The 27,029-nt window shown below is 43.0% G+C and overlaps 1 protein-coding gene across 1 annotated transcript in view; it reads left to right on the plus strand.

Annotated features, from left to right (window-relative positions):
* Positions 1-469: 469 nt before the first annotated feature.
* Positions 470-27,029, plus strand: part of rmnd5a (required for meiotic nuclear division 5 homolog A) — a 46,485-nt gene continuing 19,925 nt past the window's right edge. Inside the window, exons 1-2 of the mRNA XM_033035084.1 lie at positions 470-649; positions 15,806-15,948. Of these exons, the coding sequence (XP_032890975.1) occupies positions 508-649; positions 15,806-15,948 (285 nt within the window). The 5' untranslated portion in view covers positions 470-507. The remainder of the gene's footprint in view (positions 650-15,805; positions 15,949-27,029) is intronic.

A 27,029-nucleotide genomic window follows, 5' to 3' on the forward strand; every position in this document is an offset into this window, starting at 1 on the left:
CAGGAGCGCGCGCGCGCGACTGGGCTCGGACAGCGGGGGCGCGCTCGGCGAGGCTCAGTACAGCTCGGCTCCGTTCAGTTCAGACCGGACAGGACAGGACAAGACAGGAGCGGACCGCTCGGTGCGGCGCACTTTCAGCTCAGGCCGGACAGGAACGCACTCGCCGCGGCTTAAAGCAGGGCGCGCACGGCAAGACTCACCTCACCTCCGCTCAGCTGAGACCGGAGCGCTCGGCTCGGCCCAGCTCGGCCCCGCTCGGCCCCAGGGCGCTCGGCCCGGCCCAGACCCCAGGGCGCTCGGCTCGGCTCAGCTTAAACAGGAGCGCTCGGCTCGGCCCAGACCGGATTCGACCGGAGTGCGGCAGCGGCGCAGGCAGGCAGGCCGGGGGAGGAGGCTAAGCGAGGGCCGAGGCCGAGCCGGAGCCGGCCTGCCGGTCACTTCAGTCAGTCAACAGGCCAACGTCGTTCGCCTCTCGATACTACCATCCCCCCCTTCGCTTGCCTTATAATGGAGCAATGCCTGAATGTGGAGAGGGAGCTCGATAAAGTTCTGCAGAAATTCACCTCGTACGGACAGCACTGCGACCGGACTTTGGAGGAGCTGATCGAATACACGAGCGGTCTGAGGCAAGAGTTGAGCCAGACCGGTGGTGAGTGAACACGGCGATGGCCTGGCCGATCACGGGCTTGTTTATTTATGTGTGTCAATGCCTTGGTATTACACTTCGGGACATCGTATTGCCTACTGTCAGGTTACATCACGGCTTGGTTTGGGAACAGCTCAGCAGTCCAAGACCGCAATAAATTGCAGAGTTGTGGATGTAGCCCAGTTCATCACATAGGCCTCCATCTACATTTCATGCTGCCTCGGAAAAGCAGTCAATATAATCAAATGTTTGATAGACACAGAATGCTGGAGTAACCCAGCGGGATAGGCAGTGTATTTGGAGAGCAGGAATGGGTGACGTTTCGGGTCGAGACCCTTCGTCAGACTTCCTCAGCTGCCTGTCCCGCTGAGTTACTCCAGCATTTTGTGTCCATCTTCAATTTAAACCAGCATCTGTAGTTCCTTCCTACACATAATCAAATACGTCTCACCATGGTCATACAGAAGCTTGAAAGTGGGCACCACCAAACTCAAGAACAGCATCATCTCCCCCTCTGGTATCAGACGTTTGAGCAGTCCTTCCATAAGTTAGGGTACAATCCCGATTCTCCAATCTACCTCATTGTGGGCATTTGGACCTTTTCTCTGGAACTGTTGTGCCATAATGCCAAGAACGATACTGCACTCTATATTTCTTTTTACTCCAATTAATGAAGTTGAATTTGGCTTGATTATATTCATGCATTATCTAATTTGATTGGATAGCGTGCAAAACAAGTTTTTCTCTGTACCTTGGTACACGTGACCATAATAAACCTACTGGGACTGACCTAACCTCTTCCACCAGGCTGAAGCTTGTTATCTTGCCTCGATTCTGAATCCTTTCTGTATACTTGACATCAGTACTTCGCACTGCGTTTTCAACCAGCATGTGAGACTTGCACTACACTGATTTTCTGACTTCAGTCAGATCAATTTCCCTCCTGGGATAAATAAAGTTCTATCCTATCGTAATATTGTCTAACGTATAACATTAAGTAAATATGCATCTTCTGCCTATCGAACAGCACACACAGCCAGCCTATTGCATAACTACCTACTCTGTTGAAGTGATACTGTAGCTTTGCGGATGCTGCCATACTCATCATCTGACCAAAAGTTTTACCTGTGTGAAGCTGTGTAGTGAGGGAGGAGGCTCTGTGTGCATGTTAATTGTTAGCACCTTCTCAAATATATTTTCATTACCAGTTGCTTTTTATGGGCTTGACAAATCTGTAACAATTTGTAGACTAGTTTACAGATTGTATAAACTTGAATTGCAACCTATATCTTAACAGAATTAAGATCTTAAGTATGATATTAGACATGTTCATGAAATTGAAGCCATTATATTTTCATAATTTGAGATAACATGTTGAATATACTTTTTTTACAAAAACTTTTCAGTTATGTTTTTGAAATATTACTTATTATATTCACGGGTTAACTTTTAATTTTGTACTTTGGGAACAAAGTTGAGTGATTTTAATGGGCTAAGATTTTGTAATTGTATGATGATACAATTTGGAAACAGATGAGCAGTTCACAATAAACTATTTTACAAGAAAAGAAAGCAAGAGGCAAAGAGAGAGCAAAACAAAAAGTAACACCAAATACAAAAGGATCAGTAATATATTATATTACTGTAAGTACGCAAACAGGAAAATGGGTATACTAAAAAGTATGGCTGATCAGGGATCAAATGTGAAAGTTAGATTCAAGGAACTCCAGGTGCTGATTTACAAAGAGACGCAGTGTTGAAGTGACAGCTGGTCAGACAGCATCTCGAGAGAACATGGACACAGGTGATGTTTTGGGTCTGGACCCTTCTGCAGTTTACTTGTGGAGACAGAGTGTGAATGAGGTTCATTATGTCAAGAAAGATTATGCTGCTGGAGTACAATGAAAGACAATTGATAGTGTACGTATTAGATACAAAATGCATATGTCATATGTACTGGGTATAGCAAGGCTTACTTGTTGTAGCTATACATGCACATTAAACGCCACAACAACAAATAAATATATAATACATTGATATATTATCAATTATTCTAAATAAACTGCTTTAGAGATTGTGGAGGCATTTGTGGTGAACTTTCAAGATTCACTGGAGTCGGGAGTGATCCCAGAGGACTGGAAAATTGCAAATGTTACCCATTGTTCAAGAAGGGAGCGAAGCAAAACAGGAAAAACTATAGGCTGGTTAGCCTGACTTCAGTGGCTGTAAGATTTAAGAGTCCATTATTAAGAATGAGGTTTCTTAGTACAGGTACTTAGAAGCACATGATAAAATAGGCCAAAGCCAGCATGTTTTGTTTAAAGGGGGATCTTGCCTGACAAATCATTTGGAATTTTTTGAGGAAGTAAATAGCAGCATTCACAGTGGACTTGAACTTGAAGCTATTGATTAATTCCACTTCCATAATTCATGACAGGAGCATCCTGCTTTCCATTCCTGGTCAACGATCAGATCCTGTCCTTTGCCAACATTAAGATCAAGATTGTTGTTCTAGCACCACTCAGCCAGAAACCAATCTTTCTCCTCTCTGCATCGCCCCCCCCCCCCCCCCTGTATTCTGACTCATTGTCTTGTTTACAATATTTCTTAACGATTTAGATGAGGGAATTAAATGTAACATCTCTAAGTCTGCGGATGACACAAAGCTGGGTGGCAATGTGAGCTGCGGAGAGGATGCTATGATGCTGCAGGGTGACTTGGATAGGTTGGGTGAGTGGGCAGATGCATGGCAGGTGCAGTTTAATGTGGATAAATGAGGTTATACACTTTGGTGCAAGTACAGGAAGGTAGATTATTATCTGAATGGTGTCAGATTAGAAAAAGGGGAGGTGCAACGAGAGCTGGGTGTGCTTGTACATCAATCACTGAAAGTAAACATGCAGGTAACAGCAGGCAGTGAAGAAAGCCAAGTTGGCCTTCATTGCGAGAGGATTTGAGTTTAGGAGCAAGGAGGTCTACTGCAGTTATACAGGGCTCTGGTGAGACTGTACCTGGAGTATTGTGTGCAATTTTGGTCTCCTAATTTGAGGAATAACATTATTGCTATTGAGGGAGTGCAGCATATGTTCACCAGGTTAATTCCCGAGATGGCGGGACTGACGTATGATGAAAGAATGAGTCGACTGGGCTTGTATTTGCTGGAATTTAGAAGAATGAGAGGGGATCTTATAGAAGCATATAATATTCTTTGAGGATTGGACAGGGTAGATACAGGAAAAATGTTCCCAATGTTGGGGGAGTCCAGAACCAGGGGTCACAGTTTAAGAATAAGGGGTAGGCCATTTAGGACTGAGATGAGGAAAAACGTTTTCACCCAGAGAGTTGTGAATCTGTGGAATTCTCTTGTCACAGAAGGCAGAGGAGGCAAATTTGCTGTATGTTTTCAAGAGAGTTAGATTTAGCTCTTCAGGCTAAAGGAATCAAGGGATATGAGGGAAAAAGCCAGAACGGGTTACTGATTTTGGATGATCAGCCATGATCATATTGAATGGCCTACTCCTGCAATTATTTTCTATGTTTCTATGTTTACCTGTTATTTGTCCAATGACAATGCTGTCGCCGGTGAATTTGACTGTGTGAGACAGGTGTTGTCAATGTGAATGATTGAGGTCTATCAATAAAGATGTCAAGGATCCAGTTATATATGGCGGAGCTGGGACCCAGGACCCTGAGCTTGATAACATAGGAAGGGATGGTAGTATTGATCGCCAAGCTGTTGCTCATTGGATTTCAATGACACGTGTTGTTGACAAATAATAGACATATTACCCCCATTCTGGCGTTTTCTCACTTTGTTCCTGCATTATATTCCTTTAAATGCACGTCGCTGTCTGTCCACTGTCTTGGATTGAATTCTACCCAATTACTACAGCCACTTGTCATAATTTCTTTTGTTTCGATTGAAACGCATCACTTTTTAACTTAATGTAAAGTTCCATGGTCAAGTTAAATTGTTATTCTTGCTGAGGGACCTCTTTACAGCAATTATATCTTTCCAATTGCATAGTTCTAGAAATAAAATACCCTGTACCCTTCTTGGTTCCTCAACATACTCATCCAGAAATCCATTCCAGGATTTCATCGATTAATTGTTGTTTAGTTTAGAGATAGAAAGCAGAAACAGGCCCTTCTGCCCATGGAGTCTGCACCGACCAGCGACCCCTGCACACTAACGCTATCCTACGCACTACGGGACAATTTACTTATTTTAAACCAAAGCCAGTTAACCTACAAGCCTGTATATTTTGAGTGTGGGAGGAATCCGGAGCACCCTGAGAAAACCCACGCAGACCATGGGGAGAACGTACAAACTCCGTACGGACAGCACCCGTGGTCAGGATCGAACCCGAGTCACTGGAGCTGTAAGGCAGCAACTCTATTGCAGCGCCACCGATTGTACTATTTTGATTTGGCCAATATACGTGTCTATTATGTGTCAATTGTTATTGAGAGAGTGCAGCTGGGGGAATGGAGTGGCTGGGTATACTCTGGAATTTAGAAGGTTGAGAGGGGATCTTATTGAAACATATAAGATTATTAAGGGTTTGGACACGCTAGAGGTAGGAAACGTGTTCCCGATGTTGGAGGAGTCCAGAACCAGGGCCCACAGTTTAAGAATAAGGGGTAAGCGATTTAGAACGGAGATGAGGAAACACTTTTTCACACGGAGAGTTGTGAGTCTGTGGAATTCTCTGCCTCAGAGGGCGGTGGAGGCCGGTTCTCTGGATGCTTTCAAGATAGAGCTAGATGGGGCTCTTAAAGATAGTCAGGGGATATGGGGTGAAGGCAGGAACGGAGTACTGATTGTGGATGATCAGTCATGATCACATTGAATGGCCTACTCCTGCACCTGTTGTCTATTGTCTATTAAAGCCTCTTACCATTACTCCATTATCCCTGTAACATGCATCTTTAATTTCTTCATTTTTACCATGTAATACGTCTGCACTGCTATCCTGATTACTCCCACCAATGTTTTCTGCCCCTATCTGCTGCTTAGTCCCACCAAAACTGAATCTAATTCTGAAACATGATCTGTCAACTGCTGTCATTGTTTACTAACAACAGTATTCCATGGTATTTTTCCCTTTCAGCTGGCTTTTCTGAAATATCAAATATCTTTGTCACTCTGCAGCTATGTTTCTGTCATGACAATTTTTTGAAAATGTGTATTATGTGTACCAAGATACAATACAAAACTGCTTTACATGTTAATTAGACATATCTTGTCATATATGAGTACATCAGGTGATGCAAAGGAGAAAATAAACAGTGCAGAATATAGTGAAAGTATGAAGTGCAAGGAAATTAGGAAATTAATCCAGAGCATATGCAAAGTCTGTTCAATAGCCTGCGAACAGCAGGAAAGAAGCTGTTTCTGAATCTAGTGGGTTTTGAATCAGCTTTTGTATCTTTTGCCCGATGGAGAGAAGAGAAAATGACCACGGTGTGAGTGGTCCCTGATTACGTCGGTCTCTTTTGAGGGAGCATGAAGTATTGATGGAGTGTGGGTGGAGGAGGAAGGAAGCTTGTTTTTTATGGTGGACTTCGTTGCATTCACAACTCTCTGCATTAAACCTATTTGTGCTGTAATTCAACATCCACATTGTCCCAAATGCAGAAGGCATTTAGACTGTGCCTTTTAACTTAGCATTTTAATTTTTTTCTGTACTCTGGCTCCATGGCTGCTTGCCCTCGTTTCTGCTGCCTATTTATTGTGCTTATTTCAAATTTATTTTGCCAGCTTTATTTCTCTTCCTCCTGACACTCCTCCCTTGGCACTAACAGCGTATTTCTTAAAGAATTGAAGTATATGATAAAATTGTCTGAACAGATTGGGAAAATATATTTAAAGAACAGACATAACCCGCCTTTACAAATAGATGCATAGAGCACAAGAGCAAAGAAGTCAGAATTAATCTTTGATGTAAAAGTGTCTGATCTAATTGCTCCAAAGCTGGACAACTGTGTCCAGTTTGAGTGCAACCCTTCAGGAACGTTTTGAAGGCTTTTGCGAGGAATGCAGAAGCGATTTTCTGAGATGATTGTGTTCAGGCACTTTAACAGTATGTAAAGACTATATCAATGATTTGGATGAGAACATACAGGGCACGTTTAGCAAGTTTGCTGATGATACAAAAGTGGGTGGTTTTGCAGATAGTGAAGATGGTTGTGAAAGATTGCAGCAGGATCTGGATCGATTGGCCAGGTAGGCAGAGGAATGGTTGATGGAATTTAATACAGAGAAGTGAGAGGTGTTGCATTTTGGGATGTCTAACAAGGACAGGACCTACACAGTGAACGGTAGGCCTCTGGGGAGTGTTGTAGAGCAGAGGGGTACATGTGCATGGTTCCTTGAAGGTCGAGTCGTAGGTAGATAAGGTGGTCAAAAAGGTTTTTGGCACACTGGCTTTCATCAGTCAGAGCATTGAGTATAGTAAGTTGGGAGGTCATGTTGGAGTTGTATAAGATGTTGGTGAGACTGCATTTAGAATATTGTGTTCAGTTCTGGACACAATGTTATAGGAAAGGTATTGTCAAGCTTGTTCAGAGAAGATTTACGAGGTTGTTTCCTCGACTAGAGGGTATGAGCTATAGGGAGAGGTTGAGTAGTCTGGGTCTCTATTCCTTGGAGCGCGGGTGGATGCGCAGTGTTCTTATAGAGGTGTATAAAATCATGAGAGGAATAGATCGGGTAGATGCACAGAGTCTCTTGCCCAGAGTAGGGGAATCGAGAACCAGAGTACATAGGTTCAAGGTGAAGGGGAAAAGATTTAATAGGAATCTGAGAGGTAACGTTTTCACACAAAGTGTGGTGGATGTATGGAACAAGCTGCCAGATTAGGTAGTTGAGGCTGGAACTGTCCCAACATTAACGAAACAATTAGACAGGTACATTGATAGGACAGGTTTGGACCAAATACAGGCAGGTTGGGCTGGTGTAGCTGGGACATGTTTGCCAGTGTGGGCAAGTTGGGCCGAAGGGCCTGTTTCCACACTGTATCACTCTATGACTCCATGCTTCTATGACTAACGAAGGTGAATTGTTATCCTTGGAATGGTGGTGGTTGGAAAGAAATCGGGTAAAGTTACTTAAAAATCACGAAGGCTTTAGAGGCAGTAAACAGAGAAATTATTATCATCAATAGAGAGGGCAGGAACTAGACCATGTAAAAAGAACAGTTGCAAAACGGGAATTTTTTTTTTTTACACTGCAAATAGATATGGTATGGATTAAACTGACAGGGATATGAGTGGATGTATAGAAAAGAACTGCAGATGTTAGTATGTGCCGAAGATAGACACAAAGTGTGAAATAGTGTCCCGACTCGAAACATCACCCATCCTTTTTCTCCAGGGATGCTGCCTGACCCGCTAAGTTAATCCAGCATTTTGTGTCTACCTAATAAAAACCTTAATTGGTTGGCCATTCTTCCCCTCTGTTATTAGGCTTCCGAGCAGTGCTTCCATAAGCTATTGTCTACATTCAATTTAAACCAGCATCTGCAGTTCTTTCCTACACAATCTGCAGTTTCTACCCATCCATTCGGAGAATTAGTTTCATTGTCATGCATTGTGCCGGTGCAGACTTTTTACGGGCCAAATGGCTGCCTTTTCTTTTCTTAAAATCTGTCCAGTGGCAACTGTGCTGCTCTTTTTTAGTTCTTTTGATTGCGATTGGATAGGCATTTTTATCTCTCGTATTGTCTTTGTTGTGATACAATAACCCTTTGAAGTGTTCAGTTTAAGGGGGGCAGTTGAACTTGTTTGGTTGATTTAAATTCATACAAAGCTGTTGGTGGGAAAAGAATGAGGTGTATTTATGTAAAACCATAGCTTTAAATTGTTTCGATGCGTTGTATAGCCATAGAAATGTATCTCTCTCAATACAAGTTTCATAGAGATAAGATAGAATTATCTGGAAAGTACAGTTATTTCTCTCAGCTTATAACTATGTCCTCTCGCTTTAAACTCCCTACCCTGTGATTATAATTTGGTTCTACTTAACTTTATTATGCAACAGGACAAATATTTTAGAAGTAAAGGTTCTGAATTGGGATAATCTGAATATTGATTTAACAAAAGTGGACGAGAAAACACGACTTGTTGGCAATGAGTCACAGTGCATTAGGATGCACTTTAGAAGACTCCAGTGATGCAGGGTAATCATGTTCCCATAGTAATAATGGGTGAAACTGCGATATCATTTTACAGCTGTTCAAGATGTAGAAGTTGTACTCGGAGTATTGTGTGCAGTTCTGGTTGCCTTGCTATAGGAAGGATATGATTGAGCTGGAAAGGGTGCACAAAATATCTGCAAGAAACTTACTCGGACTGGAGGGCATGTTATTAGGATAGAATGGATAACCTGGGATATTTTACCCAGAGTGAAGTAGGCTAAGAACCATAGGTATATAAAATCATGAGGGGCATAGATAAGGTGAATGGTCGCAGTCTTTTCCCCAGGGTAAGGGAATCTTGAAAGGGGAAACATTAAAGGGGACCTAATGAACAGGTTCGTCACACAGGAAAAAATGTTATATATATGGAATTAGCTACTAGAATAAATGGTAGAGGCAACGACAACATTAAAAGAAAATTAGACAAGTATCTAGATAAGAAGGTTTTAGAGGAGGATGGACCAAATCCAGGTACGTGTGCTTATGGGCTGTAGATTGGGCATTTTGACCGAACACAATTAGTAATCATAAGTAAGATTTATTTACTAATATGATGGAACTCCACGTGGTTAGACTGTTACAATTTCCATTTTGCATATAGTGAAATTATAAGAATAATGTGGGCGTATAAAGTGTAAAGAAAATTGGAAACACTTAAACGGAGGCTTAACACATTGGCTTCTGGAACTTTGAGAAATTTGGGAGATAGCCTTGCAGCTGGTGAACCACTTTGGAAGTGTCATCATCACTGTCGTAATGTGGAAAACACAGCAACTAATTTTTGCATACATCACAATAGGATTGTGACAGTATATTCCATTTTTAGTGACATTTATTTGTGGTAGAATTTATTTTACAGCCATGATGTACAGTGGGATATTGGGCTCCTAGTCCACAGCTCGCAGAAACGCAAGATGATAGATTGGTAAAGAAGTCATATGGTATGCTTGCCTTCATTGATTCGGGCATTGTATAAGAGTCAGGAAGTCATAATGCAGCTCTATAGGACTTTAGTTAGGCCATATTTTGAGTCTTGCATGCTTTTCTGGTCACCTATTACAGAAAAGATGCAGAGGCTTTGGAGAAGGTGCAGAAGAGATTTACCAGAATGCTGCATGGATTAGAGGGTTTTAGCTACAAGGGGAGGTTGGATAAACCTAAAGGCCTGTCCCACTTGGGCATCATTTGCACGCGTGGTGGCCTAGGCAGGGTCGCGAGTGGCGCCCCAGAATTTTGGGATTCTCAAAATCTTCGCACGCCACCTGCGTGACGCCCAAGTGGGACAGGCCCTTTAGATTGTCATCTTTGAATGTCGGAGTTTAAGGGGAGACCTGGTAGAGGTATATAAAATTATCAGACACATCGCAGGATGGAGATGTCAAACACTAGAAGGCATGCTTTTAGGTAAGAGGGGCAACATTTAAAGATGCGCAAGGCAGGTTTTGTGGTGGATGACTGAAACTCGTTGTGAGACAGGAATGATATTAGCCTTTAACATAGAAACATAGAAAATCGGTGCAGGAGTAGGCCATTCGGCCCTTCGAGCCTGCACCGCCATTCAATATGATCATGGCTGATCATCCAACTCAGTATCCCGTACCTGCCTTCTCTCCATACTCCCTGACCCCTTTAGCCAGAAGGGCCACATCTAACTCCCTCTTAAATATAGCCAACGAACTGGCCTCAACTACCTTCTGTGGCAGAGAGTTCCAGATATTCACCACTCTCTGTGTGAAAAATGTTTTTCTCATCTCGGTCCTAAAGGATTTCCCCTCTATTCTTAAGCTGTGACCCCTTGTCCTGGACATCACCAACATCGGGAACAATCTTCCTGCATCTAGCCTGTCTAACCCCTTAAGAATTTTGTACGTTTCTATAAGATCCCCCCTCAATCTCCTAAATTCTAGCGAGTACAAGCCGAGTCTATCCAGTCTTTCTTCGTATGAAAGTCCTGACATCCCAGGAATCAGTCTGGTGAACCTTCTCTGCACCCCCTCTATGGCAATAATGTCCTTCCTGAGATTTGGAGACCAAAACTGTACGCAATACTCCAGGTGTGGTCTCACCAAGACCCTGTACAACTGCAGGCTTTAAGAGGCTTTTTGATAGGCACATGCATGTGCAGGGGATGAAGGGTTATGGATCATGTGCAGGAAGATGAGATTAGGTTATCTTGGCATCGTATTGTGGGCCAATGTCAATGGGATTCTTTGTATCCACCAAAGAAAGTAAATGTCAAATTTTATATCTGGAAGGTGTGACGAATGGATATGAATTTCAGATGTACGATAACAAACGAAAGCTGCACAGTTTTCCTTTCAAAACGACCAATCAATATTTTAGCTTTTTGCACAAATCAATCCAAGCAATATTCTGTGCTTTTCTATACCTGCAGTATCTTTTTCCTAACTCGGGTATGACGAACACATGCACAGAGGAAATACTCACTTCCAAGCTATGTTTGAGTAATTTGTAGTAGTATTGTTGAAGTAATTGAAGCTTTTACAGCATATGTTTCTTATTGGAAATCTATTCTGGGATTCTCTTTCTCTTAGCTACAGAAGTCCCATTAAAAGCCATAATTTCAGTAATTGAAATATTTTGATGAGTAAAGGGAAAGTAGAATCATGAGAAACATAAAAATAGGTTGTTAAAGCTTCTATAGACAGATTATCTAAAGCTACTATGGGCCATATAAAGGTTGAGTGAGGAAAAATTACACAAAAAATTAAATAAAGAAATATGTTGAAATTAATACAGGTGAATCTGCTGGAAATAGCGGAGAATATCAGGCTGGAGTGAATGAGAAACGTAAAGAATTTAGTATTGGTTATAAAAACTAGCGGTAAAAAAACTACTGGGTCTGAAAAATGAAAATCTCCAGGAGCTAATGAAATGGGTTTTGAAGGAGGCGACAATGGAGATAAGAGAGGATTCCCGTCAAAATTCCATAGTCTGGTAAAGTTCCCATATGTGATGCCAATATTTAAGATGACAAAACTATAGATCAGTTAGAAGATGTTGGTAACCATTTTAAAGGATCCGGTTATAGGATTTTTGTAGATTTATGCACAGGAAATCGTCAAACAAATCTGGTGTAAATTTCTAAGGTAATTTACAAAATTGTTAAGTGCAAACCAGTTGAGTTGAGGTATTTTATCTTTCAGAAGATCTTTGGTAAAATTCCATACAAAGTGTTCAACTAAATTTGATCACATAAAATTGGTATTTGTTTATTATTGTCATGGTTTTGGTGAGTGTTGTAGAGCAGAGGGATCTAGGAGTGCAGGTGCAAGGTTCCTTGAAGGTCGAGTCGCAGGTAGCTAAGGTTGTCAAAAAGACTTTTTGTACATTGGCCTTCATCTGTTAGAGTATTGAGTATAGAAGTTGGGAGGTCATGTTGGCAGTTGTATAAGGCGTTGGTGAGACCGCATTTAGAATATTGTGTTTAGTTCTGGGCACCATGTTATAGGAAAGATATTGTCAAGCTGGAAAGTGTACAGAGAAGATTTACTAGGATGTTGCCAGGGCTAGAGAGTCTGAGCTATACAGAGAGCTTGAGTAGGCTGAGATTATTTCCTGGAGTGCAGGAGGATGAGGGATGATCTAATAAAGGTGTATAAAATCATGAGAGGAATAGATCAGGTAGATGCAGAGTCTCCCCAGAGTAGGTGAATCGAGGACATAGGTTTAAGGTGAAGGGAAAAAGATTTCATGGGAATCTGAGGGGTAACTTTTTCATACAAAGGGTGTCGGGTGTGTGGAACAAGCTGCCAGATAAGCCTTGAGGCTGAGACTCCCAACGTTTAAGAAGCAGTTAGGCAGATACATGGATCGGACAGGTTTGGAGGGAAAGGGATCAAACATAGGCAGATGGGACTAGTGTAGCTGGGACATGTTGACCGGTGTGGGCAAGTTAGCTTGAAGGGCCTGTTTCCACACTGTATCACTCTGGCTCTGTGGTGGAAATCTTTGTTTTGCATGCTATCCAGGTAGATCATGCCATACATGAGTGCAATTATGCCATACATAAATAAAAAGAGAAAGGCGACAGAGTGAAGAATATAGTGTTACAGCTACAGAGAAAATGCAGATAAATGCAGTGATTCTGATGAGGGCCGAATGGCCTCCTCCTGCACCTATTTTCTATGTTTCTATGTAAAGCTAGTGTAAGGGCTGCATCTAGGCAGATTGGAAATACATCTTAAGCATATGAGGTATGTTCAACCGCGAGGAAAGAAGCTCTTCTTGACTGGTGGTGTGTGCTTTCAAGCTTTTGTATTTTCTGTCTGACGGGAGAAATAAGACTGGCCAGGGTGTGAGCGGTCCTAGACAATGTTGGCTGCTTTTCTAAAGCAGCATTAAGCGAGGATGGAAGCGATAGGGGTGGGGGCTGTTTTGCATGATGGACTGGGCAATTGAAGCAATATACAGGCCTGGTCAATGGTGAGGTTAATGGACACAAACCATATGGTAGGAATGTATAAATTAATTCTCAGTTTGGCCAGTCAGTGAGTGTGGTGCTACAGGGAACAATGGTGAAGTCCCAGTTAATCCCAATCTATTATCAGTGATTCTGATGAGAGGATAGTGTGTAATATGTCTCTTTGCCTTCCATCACAGTAGGTTCACTGTGATGGATGTTTGTGTGAACTAAATTGTGTGTATGTCTAGGAATTGTCTTTGTTTGTATGGCTGTGGAAACAGAATTTCGTTTGAGCCTCACTGAGGCTCAAATGACAATAAATTGTATTGTATTGTATTGTATGTCCAGGGTTTGGGGGACAAAGTTGGGTGGCATTGTGACAAGTCAGAGAGGATTGAAGGGGAAATGGGTGAACATGATAGATGGAATATTGTAAGGACAAATAGGTTATCCACTTTGGTAGAAAAATAGCATTGTTTCAAACTGGTGAGAGATTAAAAGATATTGAACTAGAGGAGCTAAAGTGGACTTGTGCATGAATCACTGAAAGTTAACATTTGGTACAGCAAGAATGAAAGAAAATGGTATCTTGGTCTTGAGTACAAGTGTAAAGAGGGCTTGGTGAAATGATGTAAAATATAATTACAAGTATGCTCTCACTCCGAAGGAAGGACATGCTTACATTGGTGGGAATGTAGTCAAGATTACTTGCAGATTGATTACGGTGGTGATAGGTTTATCATGTAGTTATGAGAAGAGATTAAGCAGACTAAACCAATAATCTTCCTCGGAGAAACCAAAATGCAAATTGAATGACTGCTTTGATGACTCTGGTCATCTGACACTTAAATCCTGCACCCATTCCCATCTGTCTTTTGGTCTCTTATAGTGTTCCAACAATACCTGCTGTAAATTTGATAAGCAATAACAAAACATCTCTGGATGCATTGAGGCTCTTGGAATGTTATATTAAATCTAACTATTTCCTGTTTGTTTTCTCTCTTTCTCTGGATGTGGTTGTAAGTTCCTGTTTCAGTTTCTTTCCTTTTGTGTTTCCCACTGCTGTTTTATTTATTTTTTTAAGCGATTCTTCCATTCTCTCTGCCTCTCTGCAGCATGTTTTCTTACTTTTCTAGTTCTGATGAAAGATCCTTACATGGAACATCTTGCTTCTTTTGCCTTTGGATGCTGTTTGATCCCCTGAGCACTTCAGCATCCAAAGACCTTTACTTCTCTTTTGGTTTTAGCAGAATGAAAGGTACAACATTGAAACGTACAAAATTCTTGCAGGGTACGATGAGTAAACGTGTCAATTACAAAAATGAAGGGGCATGGTCTCAAAATAAGTTGTTGATAATTCAATGCAGATGAGAAAAAAAATCTTTAGTCAGATAATAATGAATCTTTGGATATCTCCACCGGAAGAGCTGCTGAGGCTTGGCGGCTGTATATTCATGAAAGAATTGAGGGAAATAGGGGTTAGTGGAGGGAAATGATGTTGAAATGAAATTTCAGCCATGATCTTAATGAATGGCAAAATAGGCACAGTCATGTTACATAAAGAGTTAATAACATTATTTACTTATCACTTTTTGTTAAAGTCCAATAGAATGCAACATTATTTCTTCCATCTTCCCTAATATTAGAAAGGAATGGAGGCATTGAATGAAACAAGCAGTCATAACAATTATTATAAATCGAAGGTAGACACAAAATGCTGGAGTAACTCAGCGGGACAGGCAGCATCTCTGGCAAGAAGGAATGGGTGACGTTTCAGGTTGCGACCCTTCTTCAGACTAGCCCCAAAATGTCACACATTCCTTCTCTCCAGATATGCTGCCTGTCCCGCTGAGTTACTCCAGCGTTTTGTGTCTACCTTTGATTTAAACCAGCATCTGCAGTTCTTTCCTACCCAATTATTTTAAATGTTCCCTATTATCTTGAATATAATTTGAAACCTGACCTTTATCAGGATGATTATATAACACATAAACATTAATACAATAAAACATATCAGCACAATTATCAGTAAATTGTATAAATTTTTGGTTAAAAGAGATATGACACTTTAATCCTGCATATCTCTTCTAACAATGTCTGGGATCATTTTTTTAACCTTTATGTTTAGAAGTTGTACCTATTGAGATAAAACAAAACCAGAAAAGTTAGGTTTAACATATGCTTTTATTACAAAGGACCATGTTTAAATTCACCTGCAACTGAAAGGTTTGAAGTTTCTTTTTTCTTAGATATTCTATATTAGAAATAAACATTTGGATTTTCAGCTGGTCTAAATTTGACCATTAGTGACATCAAGGATTGTTGCACGAGGAAATAGAAATTTCAGCAACATGTATTTATAGATTTTGAGCTTAAAGTTTGGATATTTTGAAAATGTTTAGAAAGGGCTTTTGCTATGCATCTGCTTCTTTATGAGCAGAGCTGTATTACCACTATAGGAATAATGGATATGAGTTACCAATTTATAAAAATTAAAATGTATGTATTTTTTTCTTTTCTATATGACATTAGGTCAAGATGTTGAGTTGTCAGGGACCTTGTCGCTTGTTTTGTCTCAGTGTTGCAAAAGAATAAAAGACACAGTTCAAAAACTGGCCTCGGACCACAAGGACATTCATTGCAGTGTTTCACGAGTAGGGAAAGCCATTGACCGGGTAAGTTCATAGTTTGTATGGACTCTGTCCACTGTTTGTAATAGACGTTTCAGTTGCGTTCCGTTTGCCTACCTCGAACTAGGTTTGTATGAATAGCTTGTAAAACCAACTGTTTTTTGTGTTTTGATTTTACAGTTAGCAGAAAAGTAATCATTGTTCTTGTTGTTCATTATTTTTGATATTCATTTTCTTGGAATGTTCTTTCATAGAAGTGGTTTTTTTCTTTCTCAATCTTTATCTTATTGAGTAGGTCATATTTATCAAGGATGATGCCATATGCAGGTCATTTTACTAAAAAGCTAGAACAAAAACTGTACTATTAAAACACATGTTTGGTGAAAGGATAATGGTGAATTTTAAATAATTCAAAATCTTGGCTAAGATTTCCAAAGGACTGTTACACAGCATTACATGTGTGATTATTTATATTTGTTATTAAGGTACAATATGCCAATAACAACTCCCTTTGTATTTCAATTTCACAAAGTGGTTTGTTGGCTTTTTTCTGATTGTTTTCTTGCAAATTGTAGCACTGATGATGGCATTCTGATGGCATTCTTTAATATGATGTAATTCCAGAGGCACTGAATTATTTCCTGGCATTTGGCCTCAAAGGTAATTTTGTGGTTTGTTCCAATAGGTGCAAAATTGGAGCAAGCCTCCAATGTCATTTTAGATTAATTTTGATTTTATGGGACATGGGTTGCTAAGCAAAGCCAACCAGATTTTTCCGATTTATCGTTGCCTTCCAGAAAGATGGGTTGAACCACTGCTTTGAACTGCTATAGTTGTTCTAATGAAGGCACTCTCTGTAGGTGTTATATAGGGAGGTCTAGAATTTAGTCTGTGAAAGTAAAAGAATGGTAATCCAAATTAAGGTATGATTTGGAGTAGAACATGCATGTAATGATATTCCCATGTAACTGCTGTCTATTGTGTTCACATGTTTGAGTACACTTGGTTAGTGATTGGTGAATTTTGTAAATGGTGCACACTGCAACTACAATGCACTTGCAGTAGGGAGTGGATGTTCCAGGTGGTGAGTGAGGTGTCAGTCACTTGATCAGTTTTGTCCTGGATCATGTGAGCTTGTTGATTGGATTAGTGCAGCTGCAACAAACAGACACAGAGAATATTCTCTATTTTTCTTGATCTGCATTTGTAGATAATGATGTCAGGAAATAAATCACTTAGATCATAGAACGTTACAGACCAAGGAAGGGCCCTTCAGCCCACAATGTCTGCCTTGAATACGATGCCACGCCAAACTGATCTCATCTGCCTCTACATGATCCATAAACCTATATTCCCTGCAATTCCATGTGCCCATCTAAAGCCTCTTAAATGCCACTATTGTATCTGCCTCCACCACCAATCCTGGAAATGCATTCCAGACTTCCCCACTATTTATTTTTTTTACACAGACTTGCACTCCTATCTCCATTAAACTTTAGCCCTCTCACCTTACATCTATGCCCTCTAGTGCTGGACATTTCCACCCTGGCAAAAAAAGTTCTGACTGTCTACCCTATCTATGCTCTCATAATTTTTTATATTTCTATCGTCTTTCCTCAACATCCGACATTCCAAAGAAAACGATCCAAGTCTATTCAAGCTTTCCCTGTAGCAGAAACCTAATCCAAGCAGTATTCTGGTAAACCACCTCTGCACCTTCTCCAAAGCCTCCACATCCTTCCTGTAACAGGACGACCAGAACTGATGAGGACATTTAACCTTTAACCTCTATTTGTAGGCCACAATGTTTATGATCCATTTGTATATTGTGCATTCATTAATGTCAGTGCTGGTGGAATTGCAGATGGGAATTCCATCAGCACTGGCAGTGACTAAAGGGTACATAGCTCAATACTCCTTGCCTTGATGTGGTGATAATGAAGCACCCATGTGGCATAAATGTGACTTGCCACTTCTCAACCCATGCTTGAATGTTGCCTGGATTTGGATGAATGTTAGCATGGCGTTTTATATTTTAAGATGTGTGAAGGAATTGAACATTGCAATTCTGATGAAAAAAAAACTACTTTTGACCTTTGTCAGGTCATTGATGAACAGTCGAGGTTGGTTGGCTGGATGCAGCCATAGGAAACTTATGCAGTGATGTCCCAGAGCTGAGAGGATTGATCTATGACAGACATAAATATCTTTTCTATGTGCAGTATGACTCTATCCGGGGGAGAGTTCTGCCCTTTGTGCCTAGAAACTTGAAGTTTTACCTGATCTCCTTGACATCACATTTAGGTAAATGCTTTCCTTCAAAAGGAGTCGCTCTCACTTCTCTTGACTTCAGCTTTTAGTTTGGACGAAGTTTATAGCAAGCCATGGAACCAAATGGTTCTTGTGAAAATGAAGGTGATCATTTGCGAGCAGGTTGCTGTTTGTAATTGCTGATTGACAGCACCATTTATTGTATCTTCCATCACTTTGATAAACGCACTGGATGGCGATTTTGTCAGATTAGATTTGACCTATCTTTTGTTTTCACATCGTATCAGCAATTTTCCACATGGTTTGTATTGTAACCTATAGAAGATGTTTGGCCAAATACACAGCACTGTTATGCATGTTCAGTGTGGCTTTAGTGATGTTACCTGATTTTAGCCTTGGTATTGCATGGTTAATCGAATTGGCTGTAAAAGTCTTCACTAATGATAGGGGATGTCAGGAGGAAGATGAACTGGATCGTCCAATTTCAAATGACCTTAACAGATCTTGTTGTCATGTGGTGGACCTTTCCATGATTAGGGTGGAAATGTACTGTAGTCACCTAACACCCAAGGTGTTTAGTTACCCATCGAGATCTAATGTTAAGGAATGTCGCCGGGCAAGTGGGTGAAGTGTCTGTGAGAAAACATTTTTTAGATAGTGACCTTAATTCTAAGTTTCAAGGTGGTTATGGTAAGGGTTAAGGATGCACCAGAAGTTAAATACTGAATTGGTGGAAGGCTGAACCTTGTATCTGAAGATAGGACCTGGTAGAAGTAGACTGAGAATAACTACTTGCAGGTAAGTCTACATCTGACTAACGGGAAGATGTTAAGAGATATTGAGGAATGGATAAAGGAAAAAAATACTTGAGATTCCACAGATGAGCTGCCAGTTGATTGAATGTTATTAAATATAGTCCCTTTATTCAAGGGCAGCATGGATAAGAGATAATTACAGTCCTATGAGTCTCATGTCAATGGTAAGTATGTTACTGAGGAAATAAAATTCTGAAGGACAGGATTAATTAAAGAAAGTTAGCGTGGGTTTGCAAGTGCGAGATTCTAATTGAACAATGTGATTGAATATTTTGAAGAGGTAACAAAAGCTGCAGATGAGGTCAGCGTGGTAGAAGACCACAGGTGTTCCAGCAAGCCTTTATCAAAGCCCCCCCATGAGGAGAATAGTCTGAACCAAAAAGTCAATATTATCAGTTGGTAAGATGACAGCAATGGTGGATGAAATTTAATCCTAATAAATGTGAGGTGAGGCATTTTGGTGGGATAATAATGGTAGGAAATAAGGAGAGTGCCTTGCTGTAGCTCATGCTTGTGAGCAATCCGTTGCTGGACGGCGGCAGGCTGGGGAGGACCTTTGGCACCAGGGATTGTTGGGTGATCGGCATCGGTGGGCGAAGCACGCGGGACATCAGACGCTGGGCAGGGGATCGCATGGTAGGGTCCCATGAGATGTTGCGAAGGTTTAGTAGACCCTGGTAGAAGTAACCATTGGAGAGACGAGACTGCTCGAGCAAATTCTTAGCACTGCGGACAGCACGTTCGGCCAGGCCGTTGCTCTGCGGGTATTCTGGGCTGCTGGTATAGTGAGTGAAGTTCCACTTCACAGCGAAAGCCTGGAATTCTGCACTGGTGAACTGACGGCCGTTGTCGGTCTGCAAGCGGACCGGGGACCCAAAGGTAGCAAAATGTCTGCGCAGCTTATTGATAACCATTTCAGAGGTGATAGCAGAGAGAAGGTCCACTTCGAACCAGTTGGAGTATGAATCAACCAACACCAGGTAGTGCTTGCCTCGCCATTCGAATATGTCAGCAGCCAGCGAGGTCCAGGGCATGGCAGGCGCAGACTGCTGCAGAAGTGGCTGGCGCTGCTGATGTGGGGTAAGAGTGTTGCAATCAGGACAGGAGGCTACTCGGGCTTTAATGTACTTGGCCATGCCTGGTCAATAGTATTGTTCCTGGGCATGTGAGACGGTGGCATCGGCTCCGGGATGCCCCATGTGGGCAGCATTGTAGTACAAGTCGTATAGGGAGGCAGGGACGACCACCTTGTGACCCTTGATGAAGATGCCGTCCCGGAGCACAAGCTCGTCGCGGACCAGAAAGAAAGGGTGGGCGCCCGCAGGCAGTGAGGTGCGTCTGCTGGGCCACCCCTGCTGGATGACAGCTGCGAGCTGTTGCAGGTCGGGGTCGTTGGCGGTGTGCTCAACCAGGCACTGCAGCTGTTTAGAGGGAACAAAGTTGACATTGAGTACCTGCAGATCCTCCTGCTCGTAGGGGTGCCTGTCACAGGAGGACGGGGAGTCCGGGACAGCGCGTCGGCCACATGCATCTCGGTGCCCCTCTTGTACACGATCAGAAAGTCGAACCGCTGGAGCTGTAACATCATGCGCTGGAGTCTAGCTGGAGCGATGTGGATAGGCTTATTGAGGATGGTCACCAAGGGTTGATGATCCGTCTCGACGGTGAACCTGGTACCGAAAAGGAAGTCTTTGAACTTGGAGCAGGCGAATACAACCGCAAGAAGCTCTATCTCGATTTGTGCATAGCGCTGCTCAGTGTCTGTCATGGTACGCGAGGCATAAGAAATGGGCTGCAGCGAGCCGTCATCATGGAGTTGCGGGCAGGCAGCGCCGAGTCCGAAGCGGGAAGCATCACACGTAACTACAATAGGACGTTGCAGATCGAAAAACTTGAGAGTCGGTGTGCTAATCAGCTTTGTTTTGAGAAGGTCGAAAGCCTGCTGGTGTTGGGGAAACCAGGACCAGGCGATGTCTTTTTTCGTCAGTTGCCTCAGGGGTGCGCTCAACTCGCTGTGGTCAGGGATGAACTTTCCCAAGTAGTTGACCATGCCCAGGAAACGCTGCAGGCTGGTCACGTCGGTCGGGGCAGGCAGCTCGGTGATAGCGTTGGTCTTCTGCGGATCAGGTTTCAGCTCGTGGGCTGTGAAGATGTGGCCAACATAGGGTACTTCAGCTAAACGGAACTTGCACTTTGACGGGTTAAGTTTTAAGTTGATCTGGCGAGCGCGGTCTAGAATCCGTCGGAGGTTGTGGTCGTGCTCAGCAGCATCTTTCCCATAAACCAGGATGTCATCCACGATAATGGCACATGGCAGGCCATCAAACAGTTGCTCCATGGAGCGTTGAAACACTTCGCTGCCAGAGTTGATGCTGAACGACATCCGCAAAAAATTTGAATCTTCCGAAGGGGGTGCCAAAAGTGGTCAAGTCTGAGGAGTGTTTGTCTAGAGGTATTTGCCAGAATGAGCTCCTGGCATCAAGGACAGAGAACACCGTGGCCTGACCGACCTGGGCAGCAACATCTTCTACAGTCCTCATAGGGTAATGAGGACGTCTTATTGCCAGATTTAAGTCTTTGGGGTTGATGCACACCCGTATCTCGCTCTTACCCATCTTCATGGTGGCGACCATGGTGGAGACCCACTCGGTGGGTTCGCTGACAGCTGCAAGCACTCCCATGTCAACCATGTTCTTCAGCATGGCTTCGACCTTGCCCTTCATGGCAAATGACACCCTGTGTGGAGCACGGACCACTGGTACAACCGACGGGTCAGTTGCGATCTTGTATACAAGGGGCAGCTTACCCAGTTCATCATCGAATAGGTCAGGGTACTCGGAGAGTGGATTCAGCATCACCCGCACTTCGTGGACAGTATGGTCAAAGGACACCAGCCCGAGACCCTGACACGCCTGATTGCTCAACAGAGTCACACAGTCACAGTCAAGAATGAAAAACGACAGGTCACGCGAAGATTTCTTCAGCACACAGTGGAAGGTGGCCCTCCCCACAGGTTTTAGCTCCTCTCCCCCATAAGCACGCAATATGGAGCGATCAGCAGTTAACAGCTCATTATTCCTTATCTTCCTGAACAGGGATGTTGACATAACATTCACCTTCGCCCCCGTGTCCAGCTTAGCAGTGAAGGACTTGTTGTTGACAGTTACAAGCACAGAAGGATCGGGGAGGCGAGATTGATTATGAAGGAGAGAATAAACACTGGCATCTCCCATGGAAATGCTGGGCTCAGAGTCGAGGGCAGTGTCGACAGAAGACTGTGAAGCGAATTCGTTATCAACTTGTTGAAGGTTGTTTAAAACTTGTCTGGGAGCTGGAGGAACGTTCCCACGGGAGCGACAGGCTATTGAGAAATGGTTCATCTTCTTACAGAAATTACAAGCTTTCCCAAATGCTGGGCACTGCGACTGCATTGAGTGGACATAGTTGCAGTTGGAGCACTTCTTGACAAGCGGGACCCGAGCGGCATAAGTCAGCCGCGGTGCAGGGCGAACGTTGTCTTGCTTGCGACGGGGCATAGCAACACCAGTCAGATTAATAGCCCGATTATCAGATCCCCTCTGCCCATGTGGCGGGTCAACCACCTCAGCTATACGGCATGCATGCATGCATAGCCTCAGTCAGGGTGAGATCCGGTCTTCTCAGCAGCTCTGCTCGTAGCTTCTGATCTAGCATGCCGGTGACCAAAATATCTCTGGTGAGCTGATCACGCATGTTCCTGAAACGGCACCCCTGAGCAAGGCAGCGCAGGTCAGCGATAAAACATTCAACAGGTTTATCAGGCTGCTGTTTCCTTGTAAAGAATCTAGCCGGCTCCAATATACGGTTGGAGGGCAAGTCACAAATCTCCGCAAACTTGCGTAAGAGACATACCGGGTCGTTGGCAGATTCCGCCGGCTCGACGACCTGGTCGTTGTCATCCAGGACCGCTGGATTGTAAGTGAAAGCCTGAGCACGCTTCATAGCATCGGGCCCGGCAAGGTTCAGCAGTAGTGAGGCTTTGACCGCATCAGGGTCGTTTCGGTGCACGATGTTGATGAAGTGGTTATAGTCCATCACGAAAGTAGCCCATCGCTCCGCAATGTCAGCGTCAAAGACAAGGGGAGAGGGCTTGCGGCACGAGAATGCCATGGTAAATGGGGAATTAAACACTAGTAAAACTAGGAGCAAATAAAACTCGATAAACAGCAGGCGCGCGTTTAACTTACTGACACCATGTAAAGGAGTTAAGTCTGACACACTAACTTTACTGAGTCTTTAATAAAGGCACATGTCAAACACGTCCCAGTACTGACTGCATCTAGTCTTCAGGCGTACTTGGAACCAAGGGAGGAGCAAGGGGAAGATATCACAGTTATAGTGAGATGACTGTGCGTGGTTAGTGGTATTGAGGTAGCTACATTATAGGTTGCATGCATAAACCATCTACACTATCTGTTATCCCGGTTTAACTCTCACTCCTATTCCCAATCTAACCTTTCTGTCCTGGGCCGCCTCCTTTGTCAGTGAGGCCCAGTGCAAATTGGAGCTCGTCATATTTCGCTTGGGTAGCTTACACCCCATCAGTATGAACATTGAATTCTCTAACTTCAAATAGCCCTTGCTTTCCCTCTCTCTCCATCCCCTCCCCCTTCCCAGTTCTCCAACCAATCTTACTGTCTTCGACTACATTCTATCTCTGTCCCATCCACTCCCCCTGACATCAGTCTGAAGAAGAGTCTTGACCCGAAACGTCACCCATTCCTTCTCTCCAGAGATGCTGCCTGTCCCACTGAGTTACTCCAGCATTTTGTGTCTACCTTAGAGGTAGATAGTAGTTCAGCTCTGGTTGTGGTAGGATGATTCAGTTGCCTGATAACAGCTGGGAAGAAACTGTCCCTGAATCTTGTGGTGTGTGTTTTCACACTTCTATACCTTTTGCTTGAGGGGAGAAGAGGGAGTGGCCATGGTGTGACTCTTCCTTGATTATGCTGCTGGCCTTGCCAAGGCAGTGTGAGGTATAAATGGATTCAATAGAAGGGAGTGTTTAAGAAGGAACTGCAGATACTGGAAAATCGAAGGTACACAAAAAAGCTGGAGAAACTCAACGGGTGCAGCAGCATCTATGGAGTAAAGGAAATAGGCAATGTTTCGGGCCGAAACCCTTCTTCAGCCCGAAACGTTGCCTATTTCCTTCGCTCCATGGATGCTGCTGTACCCGCTGAGTTTCTCCAGCTTTTTTGTGTACCTTCGATTTTCCAGCATCTGCAGTTCCTTCTTAAAACTAAAGGGGATTGCTTTAAGTTGAGAGGGAAACCTTTTAAAGGGGTTCTGCACAGCAGGTGGTGATGTATGGTACAAGCTGCCAAAGGAGGTGTTAGAGGCGGGTACAGTTACAACATTTGAAAAGCATTTGTACCGGTGCCTGAATCAGAATGATTTAGTGTGGTATGGATCAAACACAGGCAAATGAGATTAGCATAGATGGGCATTTTCGTAGACATGGATAAATTGGGCCGAAGTTTGTGTAACTGACTCTCTGATGCTATGTGACAACATGGAGTTTGGAGTTGGTGTTCTGGAGTGTCCACTTGCTCCTACCTATATATCACTGCGCTGTCACCTCTGGAGGGTCTCTGGCAGGTGGGTCAGAATATACCTGAGTATTTTGACCCGGAACTCTGATATATTGACATTAAGGTCTTATTCTATGTACAGCTGTTGTTTGATTTGCCTGGGGAATAGCTCTCTTAATTTTGACTAAAATCCAGATGTTTGTGAGAAAGTCTTTGCAATTTGACTGGTCTGCCAGCAAGTTTGATTTATCTGGATCAACAAGTGGCATGTCTAGTCTTTTCAGTGTTTCATCAAAATGATTTTGATGCAATCGTACGTATTTCTATAGGGAGTTGAAAGTCAACTGTGGGTTGTGCGTTTGCCATTGCATAAGGATGGGCGATTTCTGTTTATGGAGGACATTAGTGAGCTGGGCAGATTTTAAACTTGGTTTTAAACTTGGAATTATGATGAAGAGTCCTTGACCTGAAATGTTCACAGTTTCTCTTTCCACAGTGGCTGCCTGAGCTGATGAGTGTTTCCAACATTTTCTGCCTTTATTTCAGATTTCCAGGACCGGCAGATTTTTTATTTTCCTTGGCAAAAATGCCATCTTTGATGAAGCTCTTATCCTTCCTCTTAAGTGATTTTCAACTTTTTTCATCCTCAGTGGTTCCGTTCCCCTCTGTCCTTTGACAGGATGTTAATCAAAACTTGCACCTGATGGAGAATTCCCCCTTGTCCTATCCATTATGCTTGCTGCAAATTAAAACCAACTTATTTTCTCTCTTTGCCAGTTCTGCTGAATGGTCTTCCACATCTGTTTATCTTTTCGCAGTTCTTTGACATGCTCAGTGTTAAGTGTGTAAAGGTAAATCATGTCTGACGAATCTTATAGAATTTTCCGAGGATGTAACTAGTAGCGTGGATAGGGGAGAACCAGTGGATGTGGTGTATCTGGACTTCCAGAAGGCTTTCGACAAGGTCCCACATAAGAGATTAGTTTACAAACTTAAAGCACACGGCATTGGGGGTTCAGTATTGATGTGGATAGAGAACTGGCTGGCAAACAGGAAGCAAAGAGTAGGAGTAAACGGGTCCTTTTCACAATGGCAGGCAGTGACTAGTGGGGTACCGCAAGGCTCAGTGCTGGGACCCCAGCTATTTACAATATATATTAATGATCTGGATGAGGGAATTGAAGGCAATATCTCCAAGTTTGCGGATGACACTAAGCTGGGGGGCAGTGTTAGCTGTGAGGAGGATGCTAGGAGACTGCAAGGTGACTTGGATAGGCTGGGTGAGTGGGCAAATGTTTGGCAGATGCAGCATAATGTGGATAAATGTGAGGTTATCCATTTTGGTGGCAAAAACAGGAAAGCAGACTATTATCTAAATGGTGGCCGACTAGGAAAAGGGGAGATGCAGCGAGACCTGGGTGTCATGGTACACCAGTCATTGAAAGTGGGCATGCAGGTGCAGCAGGCAGTGAAGAAAGCGAATGGTATGTTAGCTTTCATAGCAAAAGGATTTGAGTATAGGAGCAGGGAGGTTCTACTGCAGTTGTACAGGGTCTTGGTGAGACCACACCTGGAGTATTGCGTACAGTTTTGGTCTCCAAATCTGAGGAAGGACATTATTGCCATAGAGGGAGTGCAGAGAAGGTTCACCAGACTGATTCCTGGGATGTCAGGACTGTCTTATGAAGAAAGACTGGATAGACTTGGTTTATACTCTCTAGAATTTAGGAGATTGAGAGGGGATCTTATAGAAACTTACAAAATTCTTAAGGGGTTGGACAGGCTAGATGCAGGAAGATTGCTCCCGATGTTGGGGAAGTCCAGGACAAGGGGTCACAGCTTAAGGATAAGGGGGAAATCCTTTAAAACCGAGATGAGAAGAACTTTTTTCACACAGAGAGTGGTGAATCTCTGGAACTCCCTGCCACAGAGGGTAGTCGAGGCCAGTTCATTGGCTATATTTAAGAGGGAGTTAGATGTGGCCCTTGTGGCTAAGGGGATCAGAGGGTATGGAGAGAAGGCAGGTACGGGATACTGAGTTGGATGATCAGCCATGATCATATTGAATGGCGGTGCAGGCTCGAAGGGCCGAATGGCCTACTCCTGCACCTAATTTCTATGTTTCTATGTTTCTATGTAACATAACGGAAATTGGTGTTAATCGCATTTGATGGTCGGCATTGATTCAGTGTCTAGTATTTTCTGCGAGATGCCGCCATAGCTTCATTATATTTTTCAAATTCTAAATTATCTAAGTAACTGAGAACTTAATTCCTTTGCAGTCACCGTGTTACGTGACATTGGCTGATTTGCCTTCTTATGCAGTAATATTGTTATCTTTTCGGCAGGTTAATTAATAATATGATATTGGGTAGACCATGTTCTTAATTCTGAATTTTAAGTGTTGGCACTTACTGCTGTCCTTGCCAGTAATGCCCACAAGTCATCTACATGTTCATCCAGCCTA

The sequence above is a fragment of the Amblyraja radiata genome, chromosome 1, assembly GCF_010909765.2.
Source record: "Amblyraja radiata isolate CabotCenter1 chromosome 1, sAmbRad1.1.pri, whole genome shotgun sequence".
NCBI classification, from domain to species: Eukaryota; Metazoa; Chordata; class Chondrichthyes; order Rajiformes; family Rajidae; genus Amblyraja; species Amblyraja radiata.